This window comes from Fonsecaea nubica (genome assembly GCF_001646965.1).
Source record: "Fonsecaea nubica strain CBS 269.64 chromosome Unknown Scaff52, whole genome shotgun sequence".
Lineage (NCBI taxonomy): Eukaryota > Fungi > Ascomycota > Eurotiomycetes > Chaetothyriales > Herpotrichiellaceae > Fonsecaea > Fonsecaea nubica.
This window is the reverse complement of record NW_019173725.1, coordinates 61,434-85,895: the sequence shown is the minus strand read 5'-3', so window position 1 is coordinate 85,895 and position 24,462 is coordinate 61,434. Positions and strand designations below refer to the sequence as shown.

The 24,462-nt window shown below is 51.8% G+C and overlaps 9 protein-coding genes across 9 annotated transcripts; 4 read left to right on the top strand and 5 right to left on the bottom strand.

Moving 5' to 3' along the window:
• Positions 1 to 341: 341 nt before the first annotated feature.
• On the bottom strand, positions 342 to 1,002 carry AYO20_07435 (hypothetical protein; the record flags this gene model as incomplete). The annotated part of the gene is made up of 2 exons (XM_022645720.1): positions 342 to 466; positions 555 to 1,002. The coding sequence occupies 2 exons, from the start codon at positions 1,000 to 1,002 to the stop codon at positions 342 to 344; spliced, it is 573 nt and encodes a 190-aa protein (XP_022498285.1).
• A 671-nt stretch (positions 1,003 to 1,673) lies between these two features.
• Positions 1,674 to 1,988, bottom strand: AYO20_07434 (hypothetical protein; the record flags this gene model as incomplete). Its single annotated transcript, XM_022645719.1, has 1 exon — positions 1,674 to 1,988. The coding sequence occupies one exon, from the start codon at positions 1,986 to 1,988 to the stop codon at positions 1,674 to 1,676; it is 315 nt and encodes a 104-aa protein (XP_022498284.1).
• Positions 1,989 to 4,739: 2,751 nt separating this feature from the next.
• On the top strand, positions 4,740 to 5,718 carry AYO20_07433 (hypothetical protein; the record flags this gene model as incomplete). The annotated part of the gene is made up of 2 exons (XM_022645718.1): positions 4,740 to 5,043; positions 5,129 to 5,718. 2 exons carry the CDS (start codon positions 4,740 to 4,742, stop codon positions 5,716 to 5,718), a joined length of 894 nt encoding a protein of 297 aa, XP_022498283.1.
• A 4,500-nt stretch (positions 5,719 to 10,218) lies between these two features.
• Positions 10,219 to 10,830, bottom strand: AYO20_07432 (hypothetical protein; the record flags this gene model as incomplete). The annotated part of the gene is made up of 1 exon (XM_022645717.1): positions 10,219 to 10,830. One exon carries the CDS (start codon positions 10,828 to 10,830, stop codon positions 10,219 to 10,221), a length of 612 nt encoding a protein of 203 aa, XP_022498282.1.
• Positions 10,831 to 11,980: 1,150 nt separating this feature from the next.
• On the top strand, positions 11,981 to 14,517 carry AYO20_07431 (potassium uptake protein; the record flags this gene model as incomplete). The annotated part of the gene is made up of 3 exons (XM_022645716.1): positions 11,981 to 12,202; positions 12,254 to 13,279; positions 13,333 to 14,517. The coding sequence occupies 3 exons, from the start codon at positions 11,981 to 11,983 to the stop codon at positions 14,515 to 14,517; spliced, it is 2,433 nt and encodes an 810-aa protein (XP_022498281.1).
• A 1,359-nt stretch (positions 14,518 to 15,876) lies between these two features.
• AYO20_07430 (hypothetical protein) lies at positions 15,877 to 18,338 on the bottom strand (the record flags this gene model as incomplete). The annotated part of the gene is made up of 5 exons (XM_022645715.1): positions 15,877 to 16,236; positions 16,291 to 16,672; positions 16,736 to 17,329; positions 17,409 to 18,123; positions 18,182 to 18,338. The coding sequence occupies 5 exons, from the start codon at positions 18,336 to 18,338 to the stop codon at positions 15,877 to 15,879; spliced, it is 2,208 nt and encodes a 735-aa protein (XP_022498280.1).
• A 530-nt stretch (positions 18,339 to 18,868) lies between these two features.
• On the top strand, positions 18,869 to 19,585 carry AYO20_07429 (hypothetical protein; the record flags this gene model as incomplete). The annotated part of the gene is made up of 1 exon (XM_022645714.1): positions 18,869 to 19,585. One exon carries the CDS (start codon positions 18,869 to 18,871, stop codon positions 19,583 to 19,585), a length of 717 nt encoding a protein of 238 aa, XP_022498279.1.
• A 73-nt stretch (positions 19,586 to 19,658) lies between these two features.
• Positions 19,659 to 22,205, bottom strand: AYO20_07428 (hypothetical protein; the record flags this gene model as incomplete). The annotated part of the gene is made up of 1 exon (XM_022645713.1): positions 19,659 to 22,205. One exon carries the CDS (start codon positions 22,203 to 22,205, stop codon positions 19,659 to 19,661), a length of 2,547 nt encoding a protein of 848 aa, XP_022498278.1.
• Positions 22,206 to 22,685: 480 nt separating this feature from the next.
• Positions 22,686 to 24,288, top strand: AYO20_07427 (hypothetical protein; the record flags this gene model as incomplete). The annotated part of the gene is made up of 4 exons (XM_022645712.1): positions 22,686 to 22,745; positions 22,796 to 23,030; positions 23,087 to 23,615; positions 23,676 to 24,288. 4 exons carry the CDS (start codon positions 22,686 to 22,688, stop codon positions 24,286 to 24,288), a joined length of 1,437 nt encoding a protein of 478 aa, XP_022498277.1.
• Between the last annotated feature and the right edge of the window lie 174 nt (positions 24,289 to 24,462).

Below are 24,462 nucleotides of genomic sequence, written 5' to 3'. Positions count from 1 at the left end.
GCTCTTTCCGATTCACGACTTGATTTGCTCTTGTTATTCCTGCGAATCGACTGAGAACTAGAGACACGTGACTGCCCAAACAAAAAGAGGAACCGTAGTCTTCTCTTCTCCTCACCGCCATGTTGACCGGGAGTCCTTGCTCCCCATATCACACTCCTGATGCTCCCAGGACATTACAACCCCGTGGTGTAGGAAAGAAGAAGAAGTAGTCATTAAACCTGGTTTGCCTTTTTTGGTCCCCCTCCTCTGGCCTCTTCCCGTCCTCCAAAAAAGAGTCCCAGCACCCACTCATAAAAAAAAAAGGAAGGGTATAGCTACCATTCCTCTCAGGATACGGATGGCTACTTCGAAGACTCTCCTCTTATCTCTTTGTCCTTCTCGTGCCGGTCCTTTTCTTTCTGCCTGCTCTTCTCCTTCTCTCTCCGCTGGGACTTTTTTTTCCCCTTTTCCTTCTGTTGCTGTTCTTCTGTTCCAAAAGTGTAAGTGACGGTGGAAGCGGATCCCCAAAACAGCAAGCAAACAAGAACCACAACGAGAGTGAGCTGGAAGCTTACCTTTGGTGCTCAGGTTACCCTGATTTGCGACAGGGAGGATCGCGGCGTGCCCAGGACGTTGTCTCAATGACCTGGTCAGGATTACACCCCGGTCGTCGCTGCTAACTATGCAGAATACCCCCTTGAAGCCATCGGGACTATCCCTCGAATTGCATCTCAACGTGATCGTACCGATGCAGCTGCCAGGGAAACCCGGGTGAGAGTGTTCATCTGGAATGAACGTCACTTGATGGTCGTAGACTCGTCTCAAGGTCCCCAGATCGATTCGGTGACGAGGCAGGCCACAATCTACCGATGCAAGCAGAGGTTGCCACTTCCCGACACGGTTGAGGATTATGACGCTCTCACGATTCTCGAAAGGGTTCTCTCGCTGCTGCTGCTGCTGCTGTTCGCCATCGTCTTCGAGAACACTCTCACAGTTTTCGGCTGGTATTCCTGGTGTATCCATGGTATGGACTATTCAATCTGTTTGACTTTTTTCCCCTTCCTCTTTCACACAGAGTCGAGTGGCGGCTAGCAGCAAGTATAAGGGATCTATAGAAACTGCTCTTGAGGCTGAGCCACCCCCCCTTCTTTTGACCGCTGTTGCACAGAAACAAGAACTCCATAGAGACAAGGCAACCAGAAGATGGGCCTCTACGCATACAACCATCCAGTTGTGCGCACGGGAGCAGATTGAGGCACCAAGGCACCAAAGTGCTGTGCAGGCGGTCATCATACGTGCCTAACACTACCAGGTCTATTCAGCCACGACCACGCCTCGCAACATGGGCGATTGAACCCCCTTACGCTTCAAGGAGGTCGGGCTCTGACCTCCATTGGTCTGTATGGCCTTGAAGCAGGGAGATTTCACCCAATAGAGGCCGCCGTCGTGTGTCTGGGGAGTCTCATACAAAAAGTATCGGTGAGGACCCTTTTTCGAATCAGAAGTCTATCTATTTCTATGTTCACTCCTCATTTGTACAGCGAGCCCAAAACGCCCCGTTTGAAGCCTTCCTTTTTTTCACAGTTTTTTTGGCTCCTCCGCCCTCCCTTGCCACGTCACTGACCCAGACAATCAAACAAGAACAGAACAGGTGCCCTCCACCAGGATGGGAGTCTCCATCCTCCTTACACCGGTCAGGACGAGGCGCTGCCGAGCACAGCATTCTCGCATGCCTCACATTGAGGTCGAGGAAGATGACCCAGCTTCATGGTCAGCTGCACACTCAGGAGGGCTCGGTGGCCAGCAAGGTCATGCACAATATGGAACTCGGCCGATCGTTGCTTGCTCTTACACCGGAGCCTGAACGGGATCCGGACCGTTCCCATCGAGACAGCTACATGCCCTTCGATGCCTCCTGCAATCGTGCCCCTCTTTTCCACGCCGGGCTCATACCCCAGCTCAGCCGCCGCAGTCACAGTCATCATGTTGAGGTCGGCGCCGGTGTCCATGGTCGCGAAGAAGTAATCTAACTCGCCATTGCGCATCTGCACAATCAGCTCGAGGCTTCTGTACTCACGCACCCGGGGGTTGTTGCCCGCAATCAATGGGTCTCGCACAGGGAGTACGGCTGGAATAACACAGTTGGAAACTGCACCATCCGCACCATCGCTCTCCGGTGTGGGTTGTCGACGATTCGACGCAGGGAAGCAGCAGTCGCTCGGTTTTGGAGGACAGGCAGTGGAAACCTGACCACTACCACTGAAATTTTGCCCTGCAGCCTTGTGGGACCTATTCTCCCTGCTGCAGCCGCTACAACGTCTATCGACCGTCCTTTTCACTTGTGATTGGTAGAAAATCCCCCCCATCAAACGCCTTTTCAAGCTCAGATGGGGATTCCCTTTATGCAATTGCTTCCATTTTGCAGATATAAGACCTCGATTCAACACACCTCTAACACCCCCTGGAGCTTTTGTGGTGGCATCAATGTCACTCTCGGTTGGTGGTGGCAGCGAGGGAGGGTGGGAATTTTCTCGGACGCCGTATCTTTGAGGAGGGCCATGAGGACGATGCATGTCGGAAATCAACGGTGTGGGCAGCTGCGTGGGTGTTTGTTGATCGTTCTCATGATTGGGAGGAAAGATATTCACGGTGACTGCTGGCTGGCTGCTTTGGTTGCAGTGAATGTGGATATTCACAGCCATGAGTGTGACGATTTTGTTTGAAGATGGTCAGAGGTTGGATGCCAATCGTTCTCGTAGGAAGGGGAGAAATGAGGTTGAGATCTTAACTTCCTCCCTCCAAAAGGATTCAAAAGAAATGAATCAAAGAGTGATATTGACGAGCTTTCGATAAGCAGTTACAGCACGAGGACACAGGAGGAGAGAAAAGTGCGCGTGGAAAAGACATCACAACAAAAGAAAAAAGGGGGAGGGCTTGAAACGACTGCGATTCCGACCCATGTATCGAGTTACGGGCACTCGGTACCTCGTAAAGCACCACCAAAACCCGCTCGCGTTTGCTGTGATTCACGGCTCTGAGCTCTGTGATGACCTTGGACGGCGCCGAGATTAGTTCAGAAGGGCTCTGAAAGGGGTAAACTGGGACACATTGCCTCCATCTCCAACCTCGAAGACTGCTGGGAAAGCCACAGGGTTGGGAGATTGGTGGTTCCCAGAGAAGAAGATTCTGCGCTGATGAATAGTCTCCTACAGGGATACTGCAGGCGGATTTGGCGGTCGAGTGTCACGCAGACCCAAATTCACAGATGTCCGCACAAGTCAGGGGTGGCTTCGTCATGTGATTCAAAGACCGCTGAACCGTGTCGTCGGTACTCTGGTGCTCTGGCATTGAGTTTTGTAAGGCTGTTGCGGCGTCGTGTCGAAGGCTCGCGAATGTGTTGATCTCGGCGTAGCGTGCGTGAAAGCAGACGCGTTTGGCCGCGTGGAACGACTTCACGGTGTGGGGAGAAACTCGTAGGCGTTGGTGGAACCCTGCTAGCTCCTTGATCTTTACCTGCTTTGCGAAAGAACGATCCACCAGCGCACAAGTAGGGCAGCCCACGAGCAGCTTGCTCAGGTCTGAAACGACGACCCCTTGGGGAGTCAGTTGGCAGTCAGCTGATCCGAAGCCGTGCAAGAGCATGCCATCCAACGCATGTTTCCCTCTCCGACAAGACAGATATCGCACCCGTCAGAATAACTCGAGTATTTCGGATATTTGTTCTGCGCCGTCGAGATGCTGCTGGGTCTCTGCCCGAAGTGGTTCGAAGATTCTTCCTGGGCCGGTAGGCCATTGATGTGGTGGTTGACAGAGTCATGATTTCTGTACCACCAAATTCGACCGAACTTCACCCGCCTCGAACAGCCATTTCCTCATCCCCTTATGATCCACTTCGTCACAGTTGGCGGTTTGCCGTCAACTTTCACTTGGAAAGGCAGGATTTCTGCAGATCTTCCTTTTTTTTTTCCCTTTGTCCCAGGACTCGTCAAGATACAAACAGACAGGAAGGATCGAAGAGAAAGTCGAAGCTGGATGGTCGGACTGTTCAGATAGTGGGCATGGACGGGGATGGTTGCTGTTAAGGGAAAGGCTTCTTTCAGTAGCGAACTGCCGGAAACAGTCAATCAGGTGTGTTCTCGGTGTATTAGCCTCGCCTGCGGATCAAATTGGCGTCCCCAGTCGGAGGTGATTCCTAGACAGAAACGTGAGAAAGAAGATCGAGCGAAGAAGAGAAGAGAGTGTTCGCCGTGAGCAAGGTGGCTCCCTTTTATGCTTTTTTGGAGATGTTTGTCTCGCAGCCTCCCCCCCCTTCATCCGCCCCTGCAGCCAGAGCGCAAACCACTCTCGCGACCCCAACTCCATCACAGCTATCACGCAGCCATTTGCGGCCGCCTTTACCTGGGTCGGAAAGCGGCCATTGGTGGTCGCAGCAAACCACCATCTGAGAGTGTCTGGGGTTCGCGGATGGCTGGCTCCTAACCCTGATCCCTCCCTACTGCTCCTGTCTCTTTCTCTGGTCGCAACTGATTCGTCGCAGGCTGCAGCAAATAGTCTCTGACACTATGACCATCAGCCTCTGTCACTGGTCTGCTCTGTGGTTTGGGCACACCATGCAGCCGGATTGCCAACTCAGCATTGCATGCGGTGAAGGGGTGTCGTGAGCCTCATTCTGCACCTCTGCGCTGCGCTCTTCCCAGGTTTGCCTCCGATCAGGGCTGTTGTTGTAGGAGGTCACTCTTCTGTCTCAAGTACGGTCCAACATGGAGGCATCGACAATGAACGGCTACAATAAGATTGCAGGTCTGATGGGCTCTTATCAGGAGCTTTGCATCTTCCGAAGGTTTCTCATCTTGAATGCCAGAGACCTGCTCTGCCAACAGGCTGAGATTGTGAACTTGGAGCATGACCTGCTGGTAGCCATCAGGGACGACCGCAACTCCGGCGACCCGCTGAGAAAAGAGTTCGAGTACGACATCTCGGCTCTAAAAGGCCCACACGAGCATCCTCGTACTGGTCTTCAATGGACCAGAACTCTCGAGATGCGAAGGCTGCTGAAGGAGTACAGTGCGTAAACCTCCCCCTTAGCGTCTCCATCCGTGGCCTGTCTCGGGAAGAATTTGTGTTGACATCCTTGGTGCTTACCTACCAGACACTTCCCTTCTGCAATTTGCCTCCCTCTGTCGACTGGCTCCTGTGAACAAGTCCGACTTGGCCACGCTTCACGAGTTGCTCGAGAAGCCGGACAGCTGTGGAGAGCCGTTTCTGACAGCTCATGAGTACGAGACATGGGACGAGGAAAACATTAAGGACCTGACATCGGTGGCCGGGTTGTACACTGATAGAGACGCCCTCTCAAGATTCATCGATAAGATGGTGAAATCTGTCTACCACAAACACATAGGCCACAAACTCCATGACCCCCTCTCGGTGACCGAGGCGTGGGCAGGTGCAGGAACACACAAACACATCATCAACTATCCTGACAGCTATATCACCAACACCATCGACACTCTATCGACCATTTTAGCCTCGGTGCTCCCAACCATTGCCGCCGTGGGAATATACCTCCTGGATGATTCCATGACGAGGATGGCAGTTATTGTAGCGTGCACTCTTCTCTTCTCCACAGTATTCTCGTTGGTTGCCAAACCCAAACGAGCCGAGTGTTTCGTGGCGTCTTCTGCCTTTGCAGCGGTTCTGGTCGTTTTTGTGGGAAATTCTAATGGGAATTCGTGCTAGGACGGTGGGTTCGAGACGCAAGGAAAACGAGCTGGATGCGTGACGGGTTCGACGAGTTGCGGCAGAGGCTAGGAATGATTCATGGGTGATAACGGACCTGTGGCTTTAGCGAGAAATGCTCATGATGGCTTTCTTTTTCTGCAATAATGATGAGATGATGATGATGATGATGGTACACAGCCCGGGTGGCAGGCACGAGCCTGCATCGATCCTGCCACGAGAATGGACTCTGGACACAGCCACTCTTTCAGTTAGCAATGGCAAAGTAGTTGGTGTTTTTTTCTCTCCTGTGCAAACGACTTTGACCACTGGTCCCGAATTCCTCCAATGCCATCTTTGCCTTGGGTTCTTTCATCATACTTGGTATATGTGCCGAAACCTCAAGGCACCCTAACCTTTAGCATTCGCACTACGGCGGTTGACTTGTGGAGTGATAAAGCGTCAGGTGGCTGGACCAGTCTTGACAAAGTAAACTGTGGTAATGAAAATCATCGAGCATGGCGAGGATGCTAAGTCTCTCGCAATATTGTCAAAGCTACAACGTAGAGTCGAAGAAACAATGGGACGCAAAACTCGTACCGGTTGGGTGGTCTGAGCAGCAGAGGGTTTTGCTGTCTTCGGCTTTTCACAAAGGCAATGTAAGCGATTTGCATGGGCTAAATCTCATTCTCGGACGAACTGCCTAATAATTAATTAGTGATACCAACAACGAGTCCATACTGTCACTGGCTCGACACCAATCCTTAGCATCCGCTAGACCGGTCTCGAAGGAGTGGCTACACTCCATCGGCGCTTTTTCTTTTTCCCCCTTATTACTCCGAGCCAGCATCATTTCCTTCTCATCGCCTCACAAAACGTGGGTCACCACCTCCTAAACTCTATGTGTTGCTATATAACACGAGTACCAGTTCTCGGCGCCTCTTTCAAGTGCAGGGCTGAGGTTGAGATAGGCATAGCATTGGTTGGGCGCGTTAATTTAGCTTTCCCGCCCCGGGGACAGATGCGAACTGTGGTGCGAACAGGTGGATCCCCCTTTTTGGGTCCTCTCTCTTCAACATTTTGTCATTTGGAAGTGCGGGAATTGCCTGATTGAGATGCCCATGTTTTGGAGGAGCCGAAGAGCGAATCAGGCATGGGCGAACAACGCATGGGTCGGCCCGGCCTAGTCTTGCCTGTCACTGACGCGAGATGCGCAAAACGGGACGGCACGTTCTGTTTGTTTTGTTCGTCTGTCTGTCTGTCTGTCTGTCTGTCTGTCAGGTAGTCCATTCCCAAGTCGCCATCACTCCGGCTTCTATGGATTTCTGCCAAAAGTTGACGTGGTCGGGCGTTCGCATACAAATCGGGCGCAGGGGAAAAAAGGCGGTGTGCGAGGGTGTCTGTACACATGCCAACTAGCCCGTGCCTGCCCAACCAGCGACTTACAAGGAGGCTGTTCAGGATGTTTGCAAGGCTGAGGATCCGTCACTACCTGCAGAACCTGCGGCCTCCTCGTGACCCGAATTCGAGGCCCGGAGCAGGGCGTGCGCGAAAACAAACAGGTCGGGCGCTGTTGCATAGCCGCAACACCGTGCGTGACCGAGCAGAATTTCTCGACGCCGAGTTCCCATGAGATGGATGCCTAAGCTAGAGGTAAACCAGAAGCACTAAGGAGGAAAGGAAAGGGGGGAGAAAAACAAACAGGGTGGGTAATCAAGGACTTAGTAGGACATGACTATTGCTGCCAGCAGTTAGTCCGAACGGGGAGTGAAGAGAAGATAGAGTCTGGTTGATATCCATACAATTTTTTCTTTCTTTTTGGTAGTTGTTGTGCTCAGTGTAACACGAAGACCTCGTTTGTTAGGGTACAGGATTTTCCTTCACTTAGGGCTTCCATATTGTTGTCTGCTCCTCCTCCCTTTCCCCCCATCACTCTCTCCCGGGCAAAAAAGAGGAAAAATTGGGAGAAAAGAAAAAGAGGAGACAGAAGAACGGTCAAGGTCCTCGATCAACACTCCCACCCTCGCTTTTTTGGCTTGCTTGCCCCCGTTCTCCTGCCGTCAAAGTTCCTCGCTCCTTGGCTCGCCTATCCCTTTCGAGAGGGGTTGTTTTGGGCATCCACGTCGAGAGATCTAGCGGTTGGCAAATTGAGAAGGTTGGGGCCCCATGTGTTGATTATGATGATGGACGGCTCGGTTGCTGTTGTCGTCGTCGTCGTCGTCGAAACTGGGTTGTTTGTTCGTTTGTCTAGATCCCAGATGAAGCTCAGATGAAGCTCGAATGAAGAAAAGCCTAGGTCACAGGTCGCGTGTGTGAGCTCTGTTTGATATTGTCGTTGTTGTTGACGTTGTACAGCAGGCCGGCCGGCCAGTCTTCCACCTCAGAGAGGAGTGGTATTGTCCTTGTCCGAACGTATCGGGCAGAAGAGGTACCACTGACGATGATACAATGATGCACTAACGCATTGATACATTGATGCGTGCCTTTTAGTCGTGTGCGTGTGTGTGCACGTGTGAAAGTTTTCCGATTGTTCAGCACTGGAAAATGTTGGAATTTGTTTGTCTGGCAAAGCACGTTGCAAGCTCCTTCGTTGGAGGAGGGGAAGACAATTAAGCTCTATATAATGAGTTTTGCACACCTGTTTTGTCCGTTCGAGTTCTGCTCCGCTTGGTGACTGAAACCGGTTCTGTCTCCGAAAGTGGCGGCACTGTGTATGTGTGCGCGCTGGGACGATGTGATGATGCGGCGATAGATGTCGTCAATAAAAGGGAGGTACCGGGCGTGACAGTCGGGTCTGCTGCCTGATCGTACGTCTCTATGTGAATAGAGAGAAGAAGAAAAAAATCGTGTCGCTAATGCGCCGTGTGATTTGATTTCTCTAGTGCTCACCCTTGTAGGATAAGCAGTTGACGATGATGTTTGATTGAAGCCATAGTGTGCCTGAATTTTGTTGAGGTGGAAAATAAAACTCTTGCTGGAAAGGCAAGAATTAGTGTCGTGAGACGATGAGGCAAGGCTAATCTGGTGTGGCAGAGTGGAGGAGCAGATAGGACGAGGTTTGTGCGGGTGATCTTGAAATCACCGAGTGTGTGATGTTGTGTGTTATGTTTTTTCTCTTCGTCACGTCAAAGGACGCGAAGGGGCTTTTCGTTTTTTCAAGTGCGACTTGCGCAACCAGCAGGGTTCTTCTTGCGCGTCATTGGCCGGCGGGCCGGCGCAAGACTTCAGCATCGTTGAGATAAGAGTCTGGTATGTCGATGATGTTCTATGGAGGTAAGCTCATCGCAAGTTCAAGCTCTCTGCCGATGGATAACGATTTGTAAAGTGCCTTTGCAGCCAAGTCGGCACAGCTCTGGTGAAACAGCTGATGTGTCGCGATTGAGGTAAGAGTTCCTAATTATGTGAGCAGAAGTGTGCAGTGGGGGTTTCAGACAGCTTACCGTGGCGCAATGCAATCAAAGAGCCAAAAAGGTCTCTGTGGTTACAAATTGTCGAATGGTTGCGAATAGTTGAAGTTGGTTTGGTTTTAACGATGTCCAACATGATAACATGATGTGGCCTGAGGGTTCGCTCACGCGTCGTGGACGCGCAGAAAGCAACGTGAAGTTGCTGGCGCAGGCCTTTGGGTTGTCGGAATTTGGAACGAGAATGAGTGTCGAAGGTGTCGACATGACAAGGAACTTGGGAAAGTGGTTTGTCATTCTCATCCCAGAGAGTCTCTGCTCGACGACGACATTTTCCATCTGATGACGTCGAAGTCGATCTGACGGAAGATTGATTGCCACGATGTCGCGTCCCGCAGCTATAGAGAGGTCTTGGTTTCCCCAGCCAAGCTGGGTACTTACGCCCTGCACCGCGCGAAGGTGCCTCTCTTGCGCCGGGCACGACGAGGGGTGAGGAAGAGATGAATGGGAATGTTGGTAAGTGGGAAGAGACTAATGTGTTACTGTCTAGGAAGATTCGTGGACAATATCTTCCTAATATTCGCGCCAAGCGGTAAAGGGAATCAACAACGGAAAGTATAGCGGGCAGTTGATCAGAATGGATTCGAGCGAAGTGACTGCGGCAAAGCGCAGGTCGAAGAAACAATATGGTGAGGCTGACAGTGTCTATCGGGCTTCCTAGGACGACAAGAACCACGAACACCAATGGAAAGAGGCAAACAGCATCGATAGATATTCTATACAGCATTGCAAGTGCTACAGACGACGAGCGTCAGCGACAAAGGGTCGTTGTGAATGGAGCACAGCGATGGACACTTGGACGACGTCGACTTCATGCGCTCCACAGCAAGGCACAAGCTCACAATGCACATAACCAGGCTATACCATCCAGTGTGCACTGTCAAACTAGTCAGTGGCGGCAGCTGTCTTCGAGATCCTCCCCCATCAATACTGCTGGCGCAGGCTTTGTTAAAAGAACGGATGGTTGGACTGATTGAAGAGGGAAAGAATCCACGCGTACACGACTATGCCGATACATATGAGCTGACATGTTCTGAACAGTGCTCTGGGTGGCCACTTACCATACAGGACATGTCCCGCTGTATCCTAGCAGCCACCGGTCAACACATCTCTGATGGTGTCTATGGCCGCAGGGAAGAATCCGAAGAATTTCATTCTTCACAAATGCTTGTGCGCAGATAGGACAGTCCGGCTCCTCGGCTTCAGAGCCAGGTTTTCTTGGGATCTTGTCTTTCAATTTTCTGGCATCAGGATTGTCGGTCGCAACCATTTCTGCATACATTTCTTTGATGTTTCGTTGGCTCTGCTCCAAAGACCAGCCCAGAGCATCCCTGTAAAGGTGTCCCCGTTCCAAGTCCAAGCTCTTGGCCCGCCGCAGTTGGCCAGAATCACCATCGTATCTGACAATTGGTATGGTTTGGAGCAGGCCAATGTCGATACCCTTGTCTCGTTGTGTTTCTTGGTGTCGTCGACGTCGCCGCAACCCGGAGCGTTGCAGTTCAACCAGTAGCTGTCGCTCATCGAGGCTTTGGATTGGACTGTGGCGTCTCACCCAGATAGCCGAGAAGACGATGAGTCCGAGGATGGCTACAATGACGGAAACTGTGATGACGGTTCTGTGTGCGCCTGAGGTGGAAGGGAGAGGACGAGGCTGTGGAGCTGTCGCCATGGAAGAAACCCCAGAGTGCAAATGCGAAGAGAACGCACCTGGAAGGGCAAGAAAAGCCTGCTAGCGAACAAAGGTTCCCTCATCTTGGTACAAGTATCTTTTTGTATGCTTCCTTGCTGCATCGATTTCACCGGACCAGAGTGAGAGAAATCGCTCATGCTCACAGACATGGATAAAGGTCACTTTTTACCTAACAACAACAGGTCGACATGTCCACCCTCGTCGGCTGCTTGTCGTCTGGTTCCAAATGGTCTTGAGATGGATCGAGAGGGGCGGTGCTCGACACGGGGTGAGAGTGATCCAGACTGCATCCTGATCCAGAGTCGACATAAGCTTTCTGTTGCTTGTTCCGTCTCGCCAGCAGGAATGAGGTGGAAAGGGAGACTCCACTTGACAGAAAATCTCTCATATCAATGACAGTGAAATGGCCCAATCACTCGAAGCTGCTTAGACGGAACAGCGCAGTTTGGTGCCAAGACCCGCGCAGGCATTTCTCACATTCTCATGTTCTCATCCACACAGTAACAACAACACCAACAAGGCCACCTCATCCACCCCATCCCGTCCCCTGCTATCTCGCACTTTGCCTTTCTGGCGAAGATCCCTGTCTACACACCGAAGGACCGTGCTTAATAGCTCGCGGACAGCGGCAGAAAGAACTGCGTTCACATTCTAATTCGGACTGCGCCAATGTCCTGGTCTCCCCCTGGACTGCACGCCGGCGCTGCATTCCCCTTGGGAAAGCATGCCCGTATCTCCTCTCATGGTGTCATGACTAACCTGGCTACATGACCGATGCCGCCGAGATGCATATCTGCTGCTGAGAGAGCTACATTGCAAGGATTCCTTGGGTAACTGGCGAACCTTGAGCTGATAAAGCTAAGCTTGACAGCCCAACTGTCCTTCATCACATGCTCGATCATGATCAATCCACTGGATCATTCGCCAACTCTGGTCTCGCCAGACTTGGACGCATTCATGATGTGATGTGTCCCACCCTGCATGGCTCAACTGTCGCTCTGCCTTAAGGAGACATGCTTGCTGCCCACTTTCGTTTTCTCCTGTTCGCAGTCTCCGACCCTGGTTTTCTTCTTCTTTTGCTCCTCTTCTGCTTTCTCGTATAGGTTGACCCTCAATACTGCTCATATCAATGGCTACTATCCGTATTGCTGATGAGGTTCATCCTAAAAATGAGCTACAGGGCAAAGAAGGGCGGCTTGCCGACTCGACGTCGATCTACGCCCACGATGATGGCATTTACAACATGCGCTCGAGGGGGTCTTCCCATGACTTGAGCCTATATCGCTCAAGGTCACTGCAACGAGATGAAGACCCCGGACTGCAAAAAGAAAGCGACTTCAAGGAGAAGCAGGTACTGTGATTCCGGTTTGTCTTTAGCGCAAGTCAGCTGACCCGATGATAGGTATTCAGTGGCAAGATGCTTCTCTGGCTTGCCTATCAGTCGATTGGAGTCATTTACGGAGATATTGGTACCAGTCCTCTTTACGTTTACTCGTCGACCTTCACCTCTGCGCCGTCGATTGAGGACCTCGTCGGCATCTTGTCTCTGATCATCTGGTCTCTTATCATGATGGTGACTGTGAAATACATTATCATCATCTTGCATGCAGATAATGAGGGCGAGGGAGGGACGTTCAGCACCTACTCCCTCCTCAGCCGCTATATGAATATCACGAATCGCGATCCACGAGAAGCTTCCCTGATAAGGATAAGGAGACATGCATCGGGCGATCTCGAAAGTGCTGGACGTGTCATGCGCAAAGGTCTCGAAACAAGTCGGTTGGCACGAGGCATCCTGAAGACCATGGGAGTTTTTGCCGTTTCTATGGTTCTGTCCGACGGCGTCCTCACGCCCGCGCAGTCCGTCCTCGGAGCTGTTCAGGGTGCCCGGGTGGTCAATCCTAATATCTCGAAAGGTGCTATAATCGGAATCACTGACACCATCCTCGTCCTCCTCTTCCTCATTCAGCCTTTCGGTATCACCAAGATAACGTTTGCTTTCTCCCCCATCGTCATAATATGGCTTGGCTTTAATGCCGTTTTCGGAATTTACAACCTGGTTAATTATGATGCTTCCGTCTTTCGGGCTTTCAATCCTGGCTATGCCTTCGAATTTCTGATCCATCATGGCGAACATGGATGGAGGATGCTGGGCGGGGTTTTGCTGGCCTTCACCGGGGTCGAAGCGCTGTTCGCAGACCTGGGAGCCTTCAGCCGTAGAGCGATTCAGCTCAGCTGGCTATGCTATACATTTCCATGTCTCCTTCTGGCCTACATCGGCCAAGCGGCCTATATCAGCGTCCACCCAGAAGCATATTCGAATGCATTCTTCGAAGCTGCACCTCCGGGCACCATCTACCCGTCCCTTATTATCGCCATTCTTGCCGCAATTGTTGCCTCGCAGGCTATTATTACTGCGACATTCCAGGTGAGCAGGCGCACAAATTTCATGAGAGGCGATCCGTGACTGATGATTGTCAGCTTCTCCATCAAGTCATGAAGCTGTCATATTTTCCGCAACTTACAGTGAAACACACGTCAAAGATATTCCACGGCCAGCTCTACATCCCTCTTGCGAATTGGCTTCTCATGGTTGGCACAATCCTCGTGGCCTCAATATACAATAACACGACCTCTCTCGGAAACGCCTATGGTGTTTGCGTCATGTTCGTCACATTCTTCGACACATGCATGGTCTCGTTGACAGCCATCTTCGTGTGGCGTTTCAGTCCATATCTCGTTTTGTTACCTTGGATGACAATTGCTTGCATGGACGGCACCTTTCTTTCTTCAGCCCTCACCAAGGTACCGGATGGGGCCTGGTTCACTCTTACACTAGCGTTTGTTTTGGGCATGGTATTTCTGCTCTGGCGCTTCGGAAAGGAGCAACAGTGGTTTGCTGAGGCAGGGGATCGGTTCCCGACCTCCCATTTCATCAGGACGGGGGCTACTGGTCTCCATCTGACCGAAAGATTTCATGGTACAGCCCTGAGTACCATCAACGGATTTGGCATTTTCTTCGACAAGGGTGGTGAAACTACACCCATCGTCTTCAGCCAATTCGCCATCAAACTCACCGCAATGCCTGAAGTGTCGGTATTCTTCCACCTCCGCCCGTTGGAGACGCCTTTCGTGCCACCATCTGAGCGACACACAATCTCGAGACTAGCTATCCCGCACTGCTACCGTTTGGTGGTGAGATATGGCTACAACGATGAAGTCATCACCCCCGACCTGGCCTTTGTCATCTATGAGCAGATCCGAGCGTACATCCTTTCCGAGAACAAATCAAAACCGCAACTCGATGGCAATTCTGTGCTAGTGGGTGATGACCTGGCCGTAGAAGACGCCGCGACGACAAGCAGCGAGACGGGCGTGGGCACAGACCCCGACGAAAAGTTTCCAGACCCACAAAAGGTATACCAGCAGAACCGCGACTCGGAAAAGCAGACGGAAGCCCTTGCGCGGTTGGACCGCGCGTTTGCATACAAGGTGATGTACATAATGGGCAAGGAGCAGTTGACCATCAAACACGGCACGAATTACTTCCGACGGACGATCTTGGCGCTGTTCCTGTGGATGAAGGACAATACGAGGACCAAAATGTCGAACCTGAAGGTGCCGACGGAGAAACTCATCGAGGTGGGCTTTTTGAAGGAGATGTAGCTCCAAGCAGCAGGGATAAAAGTCCAAGATTTGCGAAAAGAGGGAATTCTGGACCACCGCACCGGTCCAGAAACCTCTTTTTTAGAGAAGACGGTTGTTCCTTGACACGTTTTGGGAGAAATGGGTTTAGACAGGAAAATCGAAAGGCGAAGAGGACAGTTGGGGGGCAAACAGGGTCAAATGAACGGCATATGTCGATCCGGTTGGGGTGGAATGGAATGGGAAAGACGATATTCGACCATGGGGATGTCCGCAACCATTTTCATGAATTGTCTCGGTTCCATTTGTTGGCGGTGATGATGACGATAGATACCAATGACCCAGCAGACGGAACTATATATAGATGGAGTCCGAGTACCTAGCTATTCTACCTAGCTAGAGCGCTGGAGCTGACGGATCGATGAGAAGATATAGGTAGATTTCTTCGCGCTACCGCCAGGCAATTCGACTTTGCAGCCTTTTGCAGCAATGAGCAATGAGGAAAGACAGTGCGTCTGGGTGGTCCCGGGGGAAATGACTGGATTCAGTCAGGAATCAGGAGTCACGAGTCAGGAGTCAGGGGCTCCTCAGCCTCGCCGCCTCGCCGCCTCGCCGCCTCCGCGTTCTGGATTGATTCCCGTATCTGCTTTGCATTGCTTTGAACTGTTCACCATGTCCTCTTCCCTATATGGTCCGTCGCTCATCCTCCCATTGAGACGCTAGAAATTTCACCTGCATGAACAGACCCGATCGCCGCCTGGGACAGACGCCTGGGACCTGCGCCGACGAAAAATCCCGAGACAACGGCGTCTCCGTCCGTCATGGGATCGAACCAGATAGTTGTGTTGTGTTCGCCAGACTCCGCTGCCTCATAGTTATACTGCGCCCATCACATAAATCGAAACACATCAAGAAAAAACCGTGGCCCTCTGTGTCCCTCCACAATATCCGTGCCCCAAAAACACCACAAGAATCACAAAATTCGCGCCTTCCTCTGTCACTCGTACAGCCAGCCACTCCTACAGTCATGCCATTTCTGTGACCAAGGTTAATGTGGACCAAGGTTCGATCTCTGCAAGGTAGACCCGCTCTGGAAGAAGGTACCAAGTGGGGGAAACCGGCCGTTTCAGGCCTAAGGTGTACTTGCATGGTGAAGCCCGTCCTGGGACTTTAAGGGTTCGAAGTCGACAGAACCGTCCAAAGCGGAAATAGAAAGATGTACCCATAGACGCTAGGTAAAGTTGGAGCTCTGACGGCCATCAAGCGTACGGCTAAAGGCGTGGTTGACGGGCAGTTTGACATCGTTGTCTTCATTGTGTGTAACCCGCGCCAAAGGAGGCTGATGTAGTATCTCGCAAAATAGAGCACCTCTGTCCCTGATCAGACCTCTCCGGATGTGTATAACTCGAGGTTGTCGATAGGCAATGTCAAGGAGATAGCCTGCGCCTCTGCAAGAATGAAGTCTGCATCATGCCGTGGTGAGTCCTGGTTAATGGCCAGGAGACGATCCATGCCTGGTCGATTCCAAACCGACGGATAAGAACGTGCATCATGTGGTGTTTCCGGTGTCGCATATCCACTTGCTCCGGCAATAATTTCTGAACTATCCCGTAATGGGAGGCGGTCCAATGACTCTGTTGGTATCAAACTGGATCTCGAGCAGGGGCATAAGCATTCGGTGCTCGCAACGATGCGGTCAACATCAAATTGCACGGTGTGAGAGAGCTGTTTAATCACCATCTTTGTACAAGTTAGTTTCGTATGATTTAAGGAATATGAAGCAGGGGGAAAAACCTTGATGATCCATAAACACCGAACGGCACCGTTATCGTAACAACGCATCGTTGCTAGGAGCTTGATGCCCAGCTCTCCCTTCTTCCATGCCTCACTAGGTCGAGATGTGCCATTATGCGTCGCTATCAGGAAGAGGAGGCACATGACTGCTTGGAAAAGCGTGTAGATGACACTCCAAGAAGCCGGAGCCAGCAGACCGCGTTGATGCATCACCTCAGCTCGAGTAATAGTGATGGCTGCAATCTTGATGCATGATAGTGCGTGCTGCGATTGGGTCCTCGTGATGGGCGCACTCTCGGCCATCTGTATGAGGTAATGCAGAAACGGTTGGTAGAGGACGAACTGGCCAAAATAGAATGCCATTTCCAGCTCGAATTTCATGCTGCTGCGTTGTCAGTCAAGTCCAAGACAATGAAGGAACCCGAAATTGGGAAATGCAGCATACATTTCCGACACTTCGCGCTTTTCAGGGGTATGAGGCAAGTAAGACAGCGCTCTGGTCCATTTCCGGAATGCGTCCTCTGCGCCTCTCATGTTGACGGCATCAACGTTGTCAAAGACCAGGTCTGTTGTGCGCTTGCCCTTGTGAGTGCCACGACTGAATATGCTTCGAAGCCCCGCGGCTGTCAGGCCCAACAATTCCAAGTGCTTCGCCGAAGCCAGGAGCTTTGCTTGTGTGTCAGAGTCACCATCACGAGCACTGGTCGGCCGTTTGGCACAGTCGGCCTTCAACGAGGCCGCGACACCCGGGTCGATGCAATCAGGATTGATGCGAGTCGGTAAGTCTAGCACGATACTGACCAGGGTGTCGAATTGCAGGACGGCGAGCATAATTCTGAGTCTGGCATCTTGTTGAACTTCAGATATCGAGATATCTGCCCCAATATCTTTATGCAAGCCAAGCCTCAAGGCCGAAGTACAAGCAATGCCAAGGTATGTGTATGCAGAAGTCAGACGAGATGTTGTCACCAGAAAGTAGATGAGACATAGAATTGTCTGGATTGATATGAGATCGGCACACTGGGCAACGTCAAGCTCTCTGCGAGCGAGAAGGAAATGCCTCGTACTTCGATCTCAAAGTCAGTCAGCGACACAGTACATGGGAAGGGCAAACATACGCTTCGTTCACAATATCTTCGCAGCCATGTTTTTTGCGAGATCGGACATCAAACAATAGAGCGATTGCAAGGATGCCGTGAAACAGCGGCATGAAATTATGACTGGATGCACCAAATTGAAGCGCAGACTCGCTATATAGACGATGGACCATGTCCCGGAAGTCGGCCTCGTGCACGAACTGGATCAACGGATTACATCTGGTGAAAACGACATCAAGTAGACCAAGCGTGATAGATAGACTTGGGAGGCTCTGGAACTGCGAAGAATACTGCGTACCTGCTTCAGCATCCGGTACTGGTGCGTTGAACAAGGCTGTAGTAATGGTCTGAGTTTCGGTCGTCAAGGCAGCACTGTCAGGCATTCTTCGGAATAGTTCTAGAGTCTTGAAGACGAAAGAGTATCCGGAATAAGAGCCATAGAATGTGGTTTGGGTGGGTGAGAGAGGAACGAACCGGCCCGCTCTGCCCATCATGCTGCCTAAGCGAGTTGACCTGGCACTGTCGTCGTCGCCGCTGGAGTCCCCGCCATCTGAGGGCTCGGGGTACGAGTTATCCAAGGTATTGAGAATCGATTCAATATCGGAATGGGCGACAGTCTGATTCTGAGCCTTGAGCCGCACAAGCGACATTCGTGCCGCCCGTAGACATGCTTCCAGCTTTCGAATCCGTTGAGTTGGTGTCTCTCGAGGTCGGGTCCCCGGGTCGTAGGAACAGACTGATGCCGTTAGCGCAGTGATCTCCCCGAGACTGCGATATCAGCGGAAGCCTCTCACCATCCTCAGAAACACTACAGGGGCCACAAGGAAGGGCTCCGTCGCATTTGATCTTCCTCAGCCGGCATTCGTCACAGGCGCGAGGGGCTCTCCTATGGTAGCCTTTGCGAAAGGATCGGGAAGACTTTCCACTGCTCTGTTGTGAATCACCAGCCATGAAGGTTCAAAATCTGGCATTTTGCCAGTTCGACGATGGGCTGGAGAGGTAGGAAAAAGAGAGTTCCGATCATGCGGACGGGAGGTGGGAGTCGCCACGATAGTGGGTTGTCTAGCTGCAGCGACCTTTAAGCGATTGGGAAGCTCATTAGTCAGGTGGTGCTCACTTTGTCGATGATGACAGGGGGAGTCCAGCGAGCCAACTGAAGATGTTGTTGAGGCCAATTACAGGGCGAGAGGGTTGGAAGTCCGGAGTAGAATTTCAGCTCACGCAGGATGGAGAATGGGCTGAGATGGTGCCACGAGGTGCCCAATCAAGGCCAAGACGCCAGCCTTGTCTGCCGCCGCAGGCTGCAATCTCAGGCTGCTTTTAGCCCACTTGCCCACTCACTGATTAATATCGTTGTGGATTGCGGGGGTACGCGCCTTAGGCACCCACGCACCTAACAAACTCGTCACGCCTGTGCTCGTACACGTAGGTAGGTCCTAGATAGACTCACCTTCTGGCCTCTCTACAACTCGTCCCTCAGCATGTCACAGCCTCTCGATGATAAATTCGCCATCCACGAAGCCGCCCGAGAAGGCAAGACGCAAGTGGTCGAGTCCCTCCTCAATGCAAACCCCAAACTTGCCTCTCTCCGTGACCAAGATGACCGTCTCCCACTCCACTGGGCCATTGCCTTTGCTCGTCTCGACATCGTCAAACTCCTCACAGCCACCCGCTCCTTTGACCCGGATGCTCAAGACGGGTCAGGCTGGACACCGCTTGCCATGGCTGCTTCTCTGAAAGACAATTCTGGGCTGCCCATCATCGACCTTCTCCTCTCCAAAGATGCCGACCCCAAGATTGCCACGAACACCGGCGTCACACCTTTACATCTGGCCGTGTCGAAGAATAACCTGGACGTTTGCAAAACGCTCCTGAAGCATGGTGCGAGTGCGAGGGTCAAGGACAAGCGGGGTCAATTACCCCTCCACCGCGCCGCCGCCGTGGGATCCGTTCCTGTCGTGAAACTGCTGCTCGAGAACAAGTCTCCTATCAATGCTACGGACATGGACGGGCTCACCCCGCTACACCACGCAATAAGTGAAGGACATGGGGACGTGGCTGTAGAGCTGCTAAAAGCTGGAGCGGAGACAGACAAAGTGGATCATGAGGGCAGATTAGCGATTGACTGCGCGCCTGATAGCAAGGTCAGGGCGCATATCTTGAAAGCAGCAGAGAGGGAAGGGATCGAATTCGCCTGAACCGGGACAGCGTCAGCATTGATGAAGACAGGACGCTTTTGACAAGATTTGATTAAAGTCTTCAGATCTGGCCTCATTTCATCGTATCCGCCAACTGTCGATACATCTGTTTGACATCGACAATATCGGCCTTCAGCTCCTCTACCTCCTCACTCTTCTCCCCCAGCAGTTCCAAGGTGGTCTGATGCCTTGCACTGAGACTGGCATGCTCCTTCTCAAGCGCCTCCAACCGTTCCTCGATCTTCCGCTTCGCCTCAACCTCCCGCATCAGACTGACGACTTCCTGCCTTGCTTCGTCGCGTTGAGTAGTGAGGCGTGCGAGCTCGTCTTTAGAAGCGGCCTTTTCACTTTCGAGTCGACGAACGTTGGCCGACATTCGTTCGACCAATTGCACGGAAGGACCAGCGCCAACGGTTGAAGTGGAGATTAGATCGTTCAAACCTCCACGTTGAGAGTGGTGGCTTGTGGTCAGGGGGGTAGGAGGGATATTGGCAAAATATTCGTCTGGATCCATGGACGTCACCCCAGACGGCGTTTCCGCAATGGAGCCGTTGACCAGACCACGGAAGGATGTAGTAGACTGTTGACGAGGCGGAGTGTTCGAGTCGAATGCATTGGGCATGATGGAGGGTCGCCGACTGCTACCTCGCTCATACTGGGTTGGGCTCATGAGATGATTAATGTCGAATGCCAGGCCCGAATTCTTGCGAATCGACGCCGCTGGAGAATCCGTGCGTTGGATATGCAGAGCAGCTGTCCATTTGGACTTCTCTTCGTCGATTCTTCGTTGCAACTCCCTCTCCGAATTTCCTTTCTGCTCTTCAACGTCTTTCAAAGCATTTGCCAGGTCCGTCTCAAGCTGAGTCACTTTTCGTTGTAACCGGAGTGTTTCAGCGTTCGCATCTGCCAGTGATTTATCCATATCCGCATAGTTACTTTGAGTGTTGGCCAGCTCCCTTTCAGCATTCTTCAACCTCAATGTAGCTTCTCGCAACTTCTTCCGCAGCTCTGCCTCACTTCTCACAACGTCATCGCGCTCTTTTTCTAGGTTCGTGATACGACCGAGGAGCGAACTCTCGATCCCTTGCCAATTCTGGCTCGCCGTGGTATACTGGGTTTGCAATGCTTCGATTTGTCGAAGGAGTTTAGCTTGTGCGTGACCGTGATCTGCTGAGGAAGCTTCTTCAGCTCGAACACGAAAAGACTCGAGTTTGCTTTCCAGGATGGCTTGTTCGCTCAACATTTCGGTCTCCATAGCGTGAGTCCGCTCTTTTTGTTTCTCTAATTCGCCTCGTAAGTCATGGATCTCCTTCTTCAATTTCCCTTCCGATATTTCACGCTCGACTTTTGCAACGGTCAAATCATCTTGCAGCTCGACAATTCTCCGCCTTTCCTTCTCCCACTGCTCGGATTGCACTTTGCTCTCCGCGGCTTCGGCTCGCGAATTGGCTTTGGACAGTTGCGATTTCATTTCCGCAAGGGTAGCATTCAAAGCATCACGCTCTTTCCGCATTGCCTCAACGTCCTTTGCCGCAACAGCATGGGCTGCTAGACTTTGTTCTGCACGCTTGCTTGCAGCTTCAGCCTTCCTGGCGCGGTCCTCCATATTTCTTAGAGCACGTTCAGCTCGGTCTGCGCGTTGTCTCGCAGCTTCTTGTTCTTTTGTAGTGGTCAAGGCTTGAGCTCGAACTTTCTTCAGCATGTTTCGAAGATCCAATTCCGTCTTTGACCATCTGGTGCCTTCTTCTATCAGGACAGCTATTTGCTCATCCTTTTGTAAGAGCTTCTGCTCCAAGCTTCCTGCTTCTGCTGAAGCAGCTCCCTGCTTAGCAGATTCGGCAGCTTTTTGGGCTGATTCGGCGACTTCTTGACCTAGTCTCTCAAGATTCCTTCGGAGCGCATCAATGCGTTCTAGATAAGTGCCCATTTCTTCTTGTATTTCCCTTGTGTCATCATTATCAAGTTTTAGTCCATCATCTTCGTTAGTTCGCTGCACATCTTCAGACACTCTATTCGATCCAGCCTGACTGTGTCTTAGGCTTTCTGCTGAAAAACGTGGTGCATCCTGATCTGGCTGTTCCATGACTATAGCTGCCGCTCTAGGTCGTTCTTGCTCGACGATAGCCTGGTTCAATGATGCTGGTATATCACTCCCCACATCCTGCCTCACGCTCTCGCCCACGTCACTGGAAGTTCGCGGCGCGAGGTCTATTTGATCGGTATTTAAAGGAGGCGAATCTACCACATTGGTAGCATCTGAGAGCGAAGTAGACACATCTCCCCCTCGTGAAGCTGGTCTCGACGATTGTTCCTGTGTAGGGACTGGACTTTCCGTACGACTAACATTCTTCTTTGCCATCGCCCGAGCGAGGCGTTCCTGAAGTCGATCATTCGAGGCAGAGGCAGTGCTGCTACTTCTAGACAAGTCGGAGGAGGCTACGAATACATCAGCCGTTGCAAGGAGATCCTGCGAGGAGTTCTTACGCTTCTTGTTATGGGCGGGAGTGTGCGTTCGTTTGGGACGGTCGGCGTCTTCGGCGAGAATATCATCCAGCCTCGACTCGACAGAGGCGACAGCCTGCTGCAGGAAATTCCATCTCGAGCCCGATTTGGAGGTCATGTTCCACAATCGAACATCAGGGGAACGACTGTAGTGACTAGAGCGACTATAATGCAAGGTCTAAAAGCACTCGCAACACAGAAGTAGTCCAAGGAGATAACATGGCAGCAGGGCAGGAAATGTGGTCTAGTAACACCACTGTTGAATGCCGAACAGCGTTGACGCGTTGCGATGTGGACAACATTGTTGGACTGCGAGCCAACGGGGAAAGAAATAGGCGAGCGCAGTCCCGCGGCGCGGCATTGTCATGCCCCAGGCAAGCCAGGGTCCCGCTAGCAGCCTGACAGAAGGAGCTTCCCGCAACCTGGAATCTGAGCTTCAACATGGGATTGACGCAATAGCTTGCGATAATCTTCTCCCCAACATTACATTCGAGATTGAACAGTCTACATACGAGGATTCATGGATCTTTTTGGCTGACCGAGAATTCACACACCATCTCCTAGCAGAGACACAACTACGCTTTTGCCCATCGGCAAGATGTCATTGAGCCCTCCAGCCTTTCTCAGCAATGTACAGAGCAATATCAGAGCTCGCCCGGTAGGCGCCACATCCCCTACTCTGAATGTCAACCTCTAACGATCTAACAGATACCTTGGGACGGCGCCGTTCGAGCGGGAAACCTAACGGAAGACCAGCTCAAGAGGATCAGATCGGTTGACAAGGTCCGGAAAGAGCAGAGGAAACAGACAATAGAGAAGGATGTAAAGAGCTACAGCACCCTGCTTGTCGGCGGTACAGATGGTGGCAGTGTGCTCGAAAAAGCATCAAAGCGCAGCGACATCATCCAATACACCCTGGTGTTGGCAACCGACCTCATCAACGGTACAATATCCCAGTCCATTCCAGAATGCATGGCACATCTGATTGACATATACTAGACGCTCCGGATCTTGCGATTGCTATCCTAGAACATCCTGAACCCTACAAAACCTTTCTGTCCTTCCTCAGCCAGGGAAACAGCCCAGAGGACGCCATTCCCTTACTCTCCGCCACCTTTCTCGTCAATCTTATTTCCATTTCCCTAACGACATCCTCACGCCCGGCCAGTCGAGATGACGAAGCACTCCCACAGCTCTACTCATATCTCGCCAAGTTGGTTAAGAATCAGGACAGTGGACTACAGGATATTGGGGTTCAGCACATGTCACAAATCCTACGAACGAAACGTTCCAAAGAATTATTCTGGAGCCAGAGACAGGATACGGTGGATCCCTTATTCGATATCTTGAGAAAAGCGGTTGGTGCTGCAAAAGACAATGACTCTACGCTATGGAGTGGCAATGCTAGTATACGAAGCAGTGACACGAGATTTGGTGAAGGAGTAGGCCTGCAATTGATGTATCATGTGTTACTGGTAATATGGCAGCTCAGCTTCGAGGGCGAACTTGTGGGCGAGGGTCTTGAAAAGTGAGAATATGCGATTTCCATCGAGTGGTCGAGGCTGTGCTCGGGCTAACGTTTACCCAGGGACGAGGAGATTGTGCCGCTGTACACGCAGCTTCTGCGGATGTCACCCAAGGAGAAGACCACTCGACTCCTGTTGGCAACACTGAACAACCTCCTGGCGACCAATAAGGAGACGCTGATTGCGACTGCTACAACTGCTAGGCTTCCTGCCCTGCTGAGCAATCTCAGCAGCCGCCATCTGACTGACCCGGACTTATTGGAGGATTTGGAGGCTCTGAAAACGATGCTTGACGAATACACCAAGAATCAGACAACATTCGACGAGTACGCTGACGAGGTAAATTCTGGTCATCTTCGGTGGTCACCGCCTCATCGTAATCCGACGTTCTGGCGCGAGAACGCGCGCAGGATCCTGGAAGACAAGAATGGCGAACTCCCCAAGAAACTGGCTGAAATCCTGTCCAGGAGTTGGGAGGCAGATAAGCAGGTGTTGGCGGTAGGGTGCAATGACGTGGGCAATCTGGTAAAGCATGTGCCGGAGCAACGGACTACACTCGAGAAACTCGGCCTCAAGGCTCGGCTTCTGGAGTTGATGGGCGATCCCGACGAGGCCGTGAGATGGGAGAGTCTCAAGGCCGTCGGGGATTGGATGAGATACACGTTCGACAAGTGAGTGGCTGGGCTGTGACACGTAATACTTCTGCTGGTTGAGGCTATGAAACGAGTTGATCGCGATGGGACGTTGTCTCGGTTCCTCTAGAATTGTGGTTTGTGGCGGCAAAGACGCATTCCTTTATGGTTGCTGTATAGGAAAGTTAGGAAGAACGTTCCACAGACCTGTTCCTCG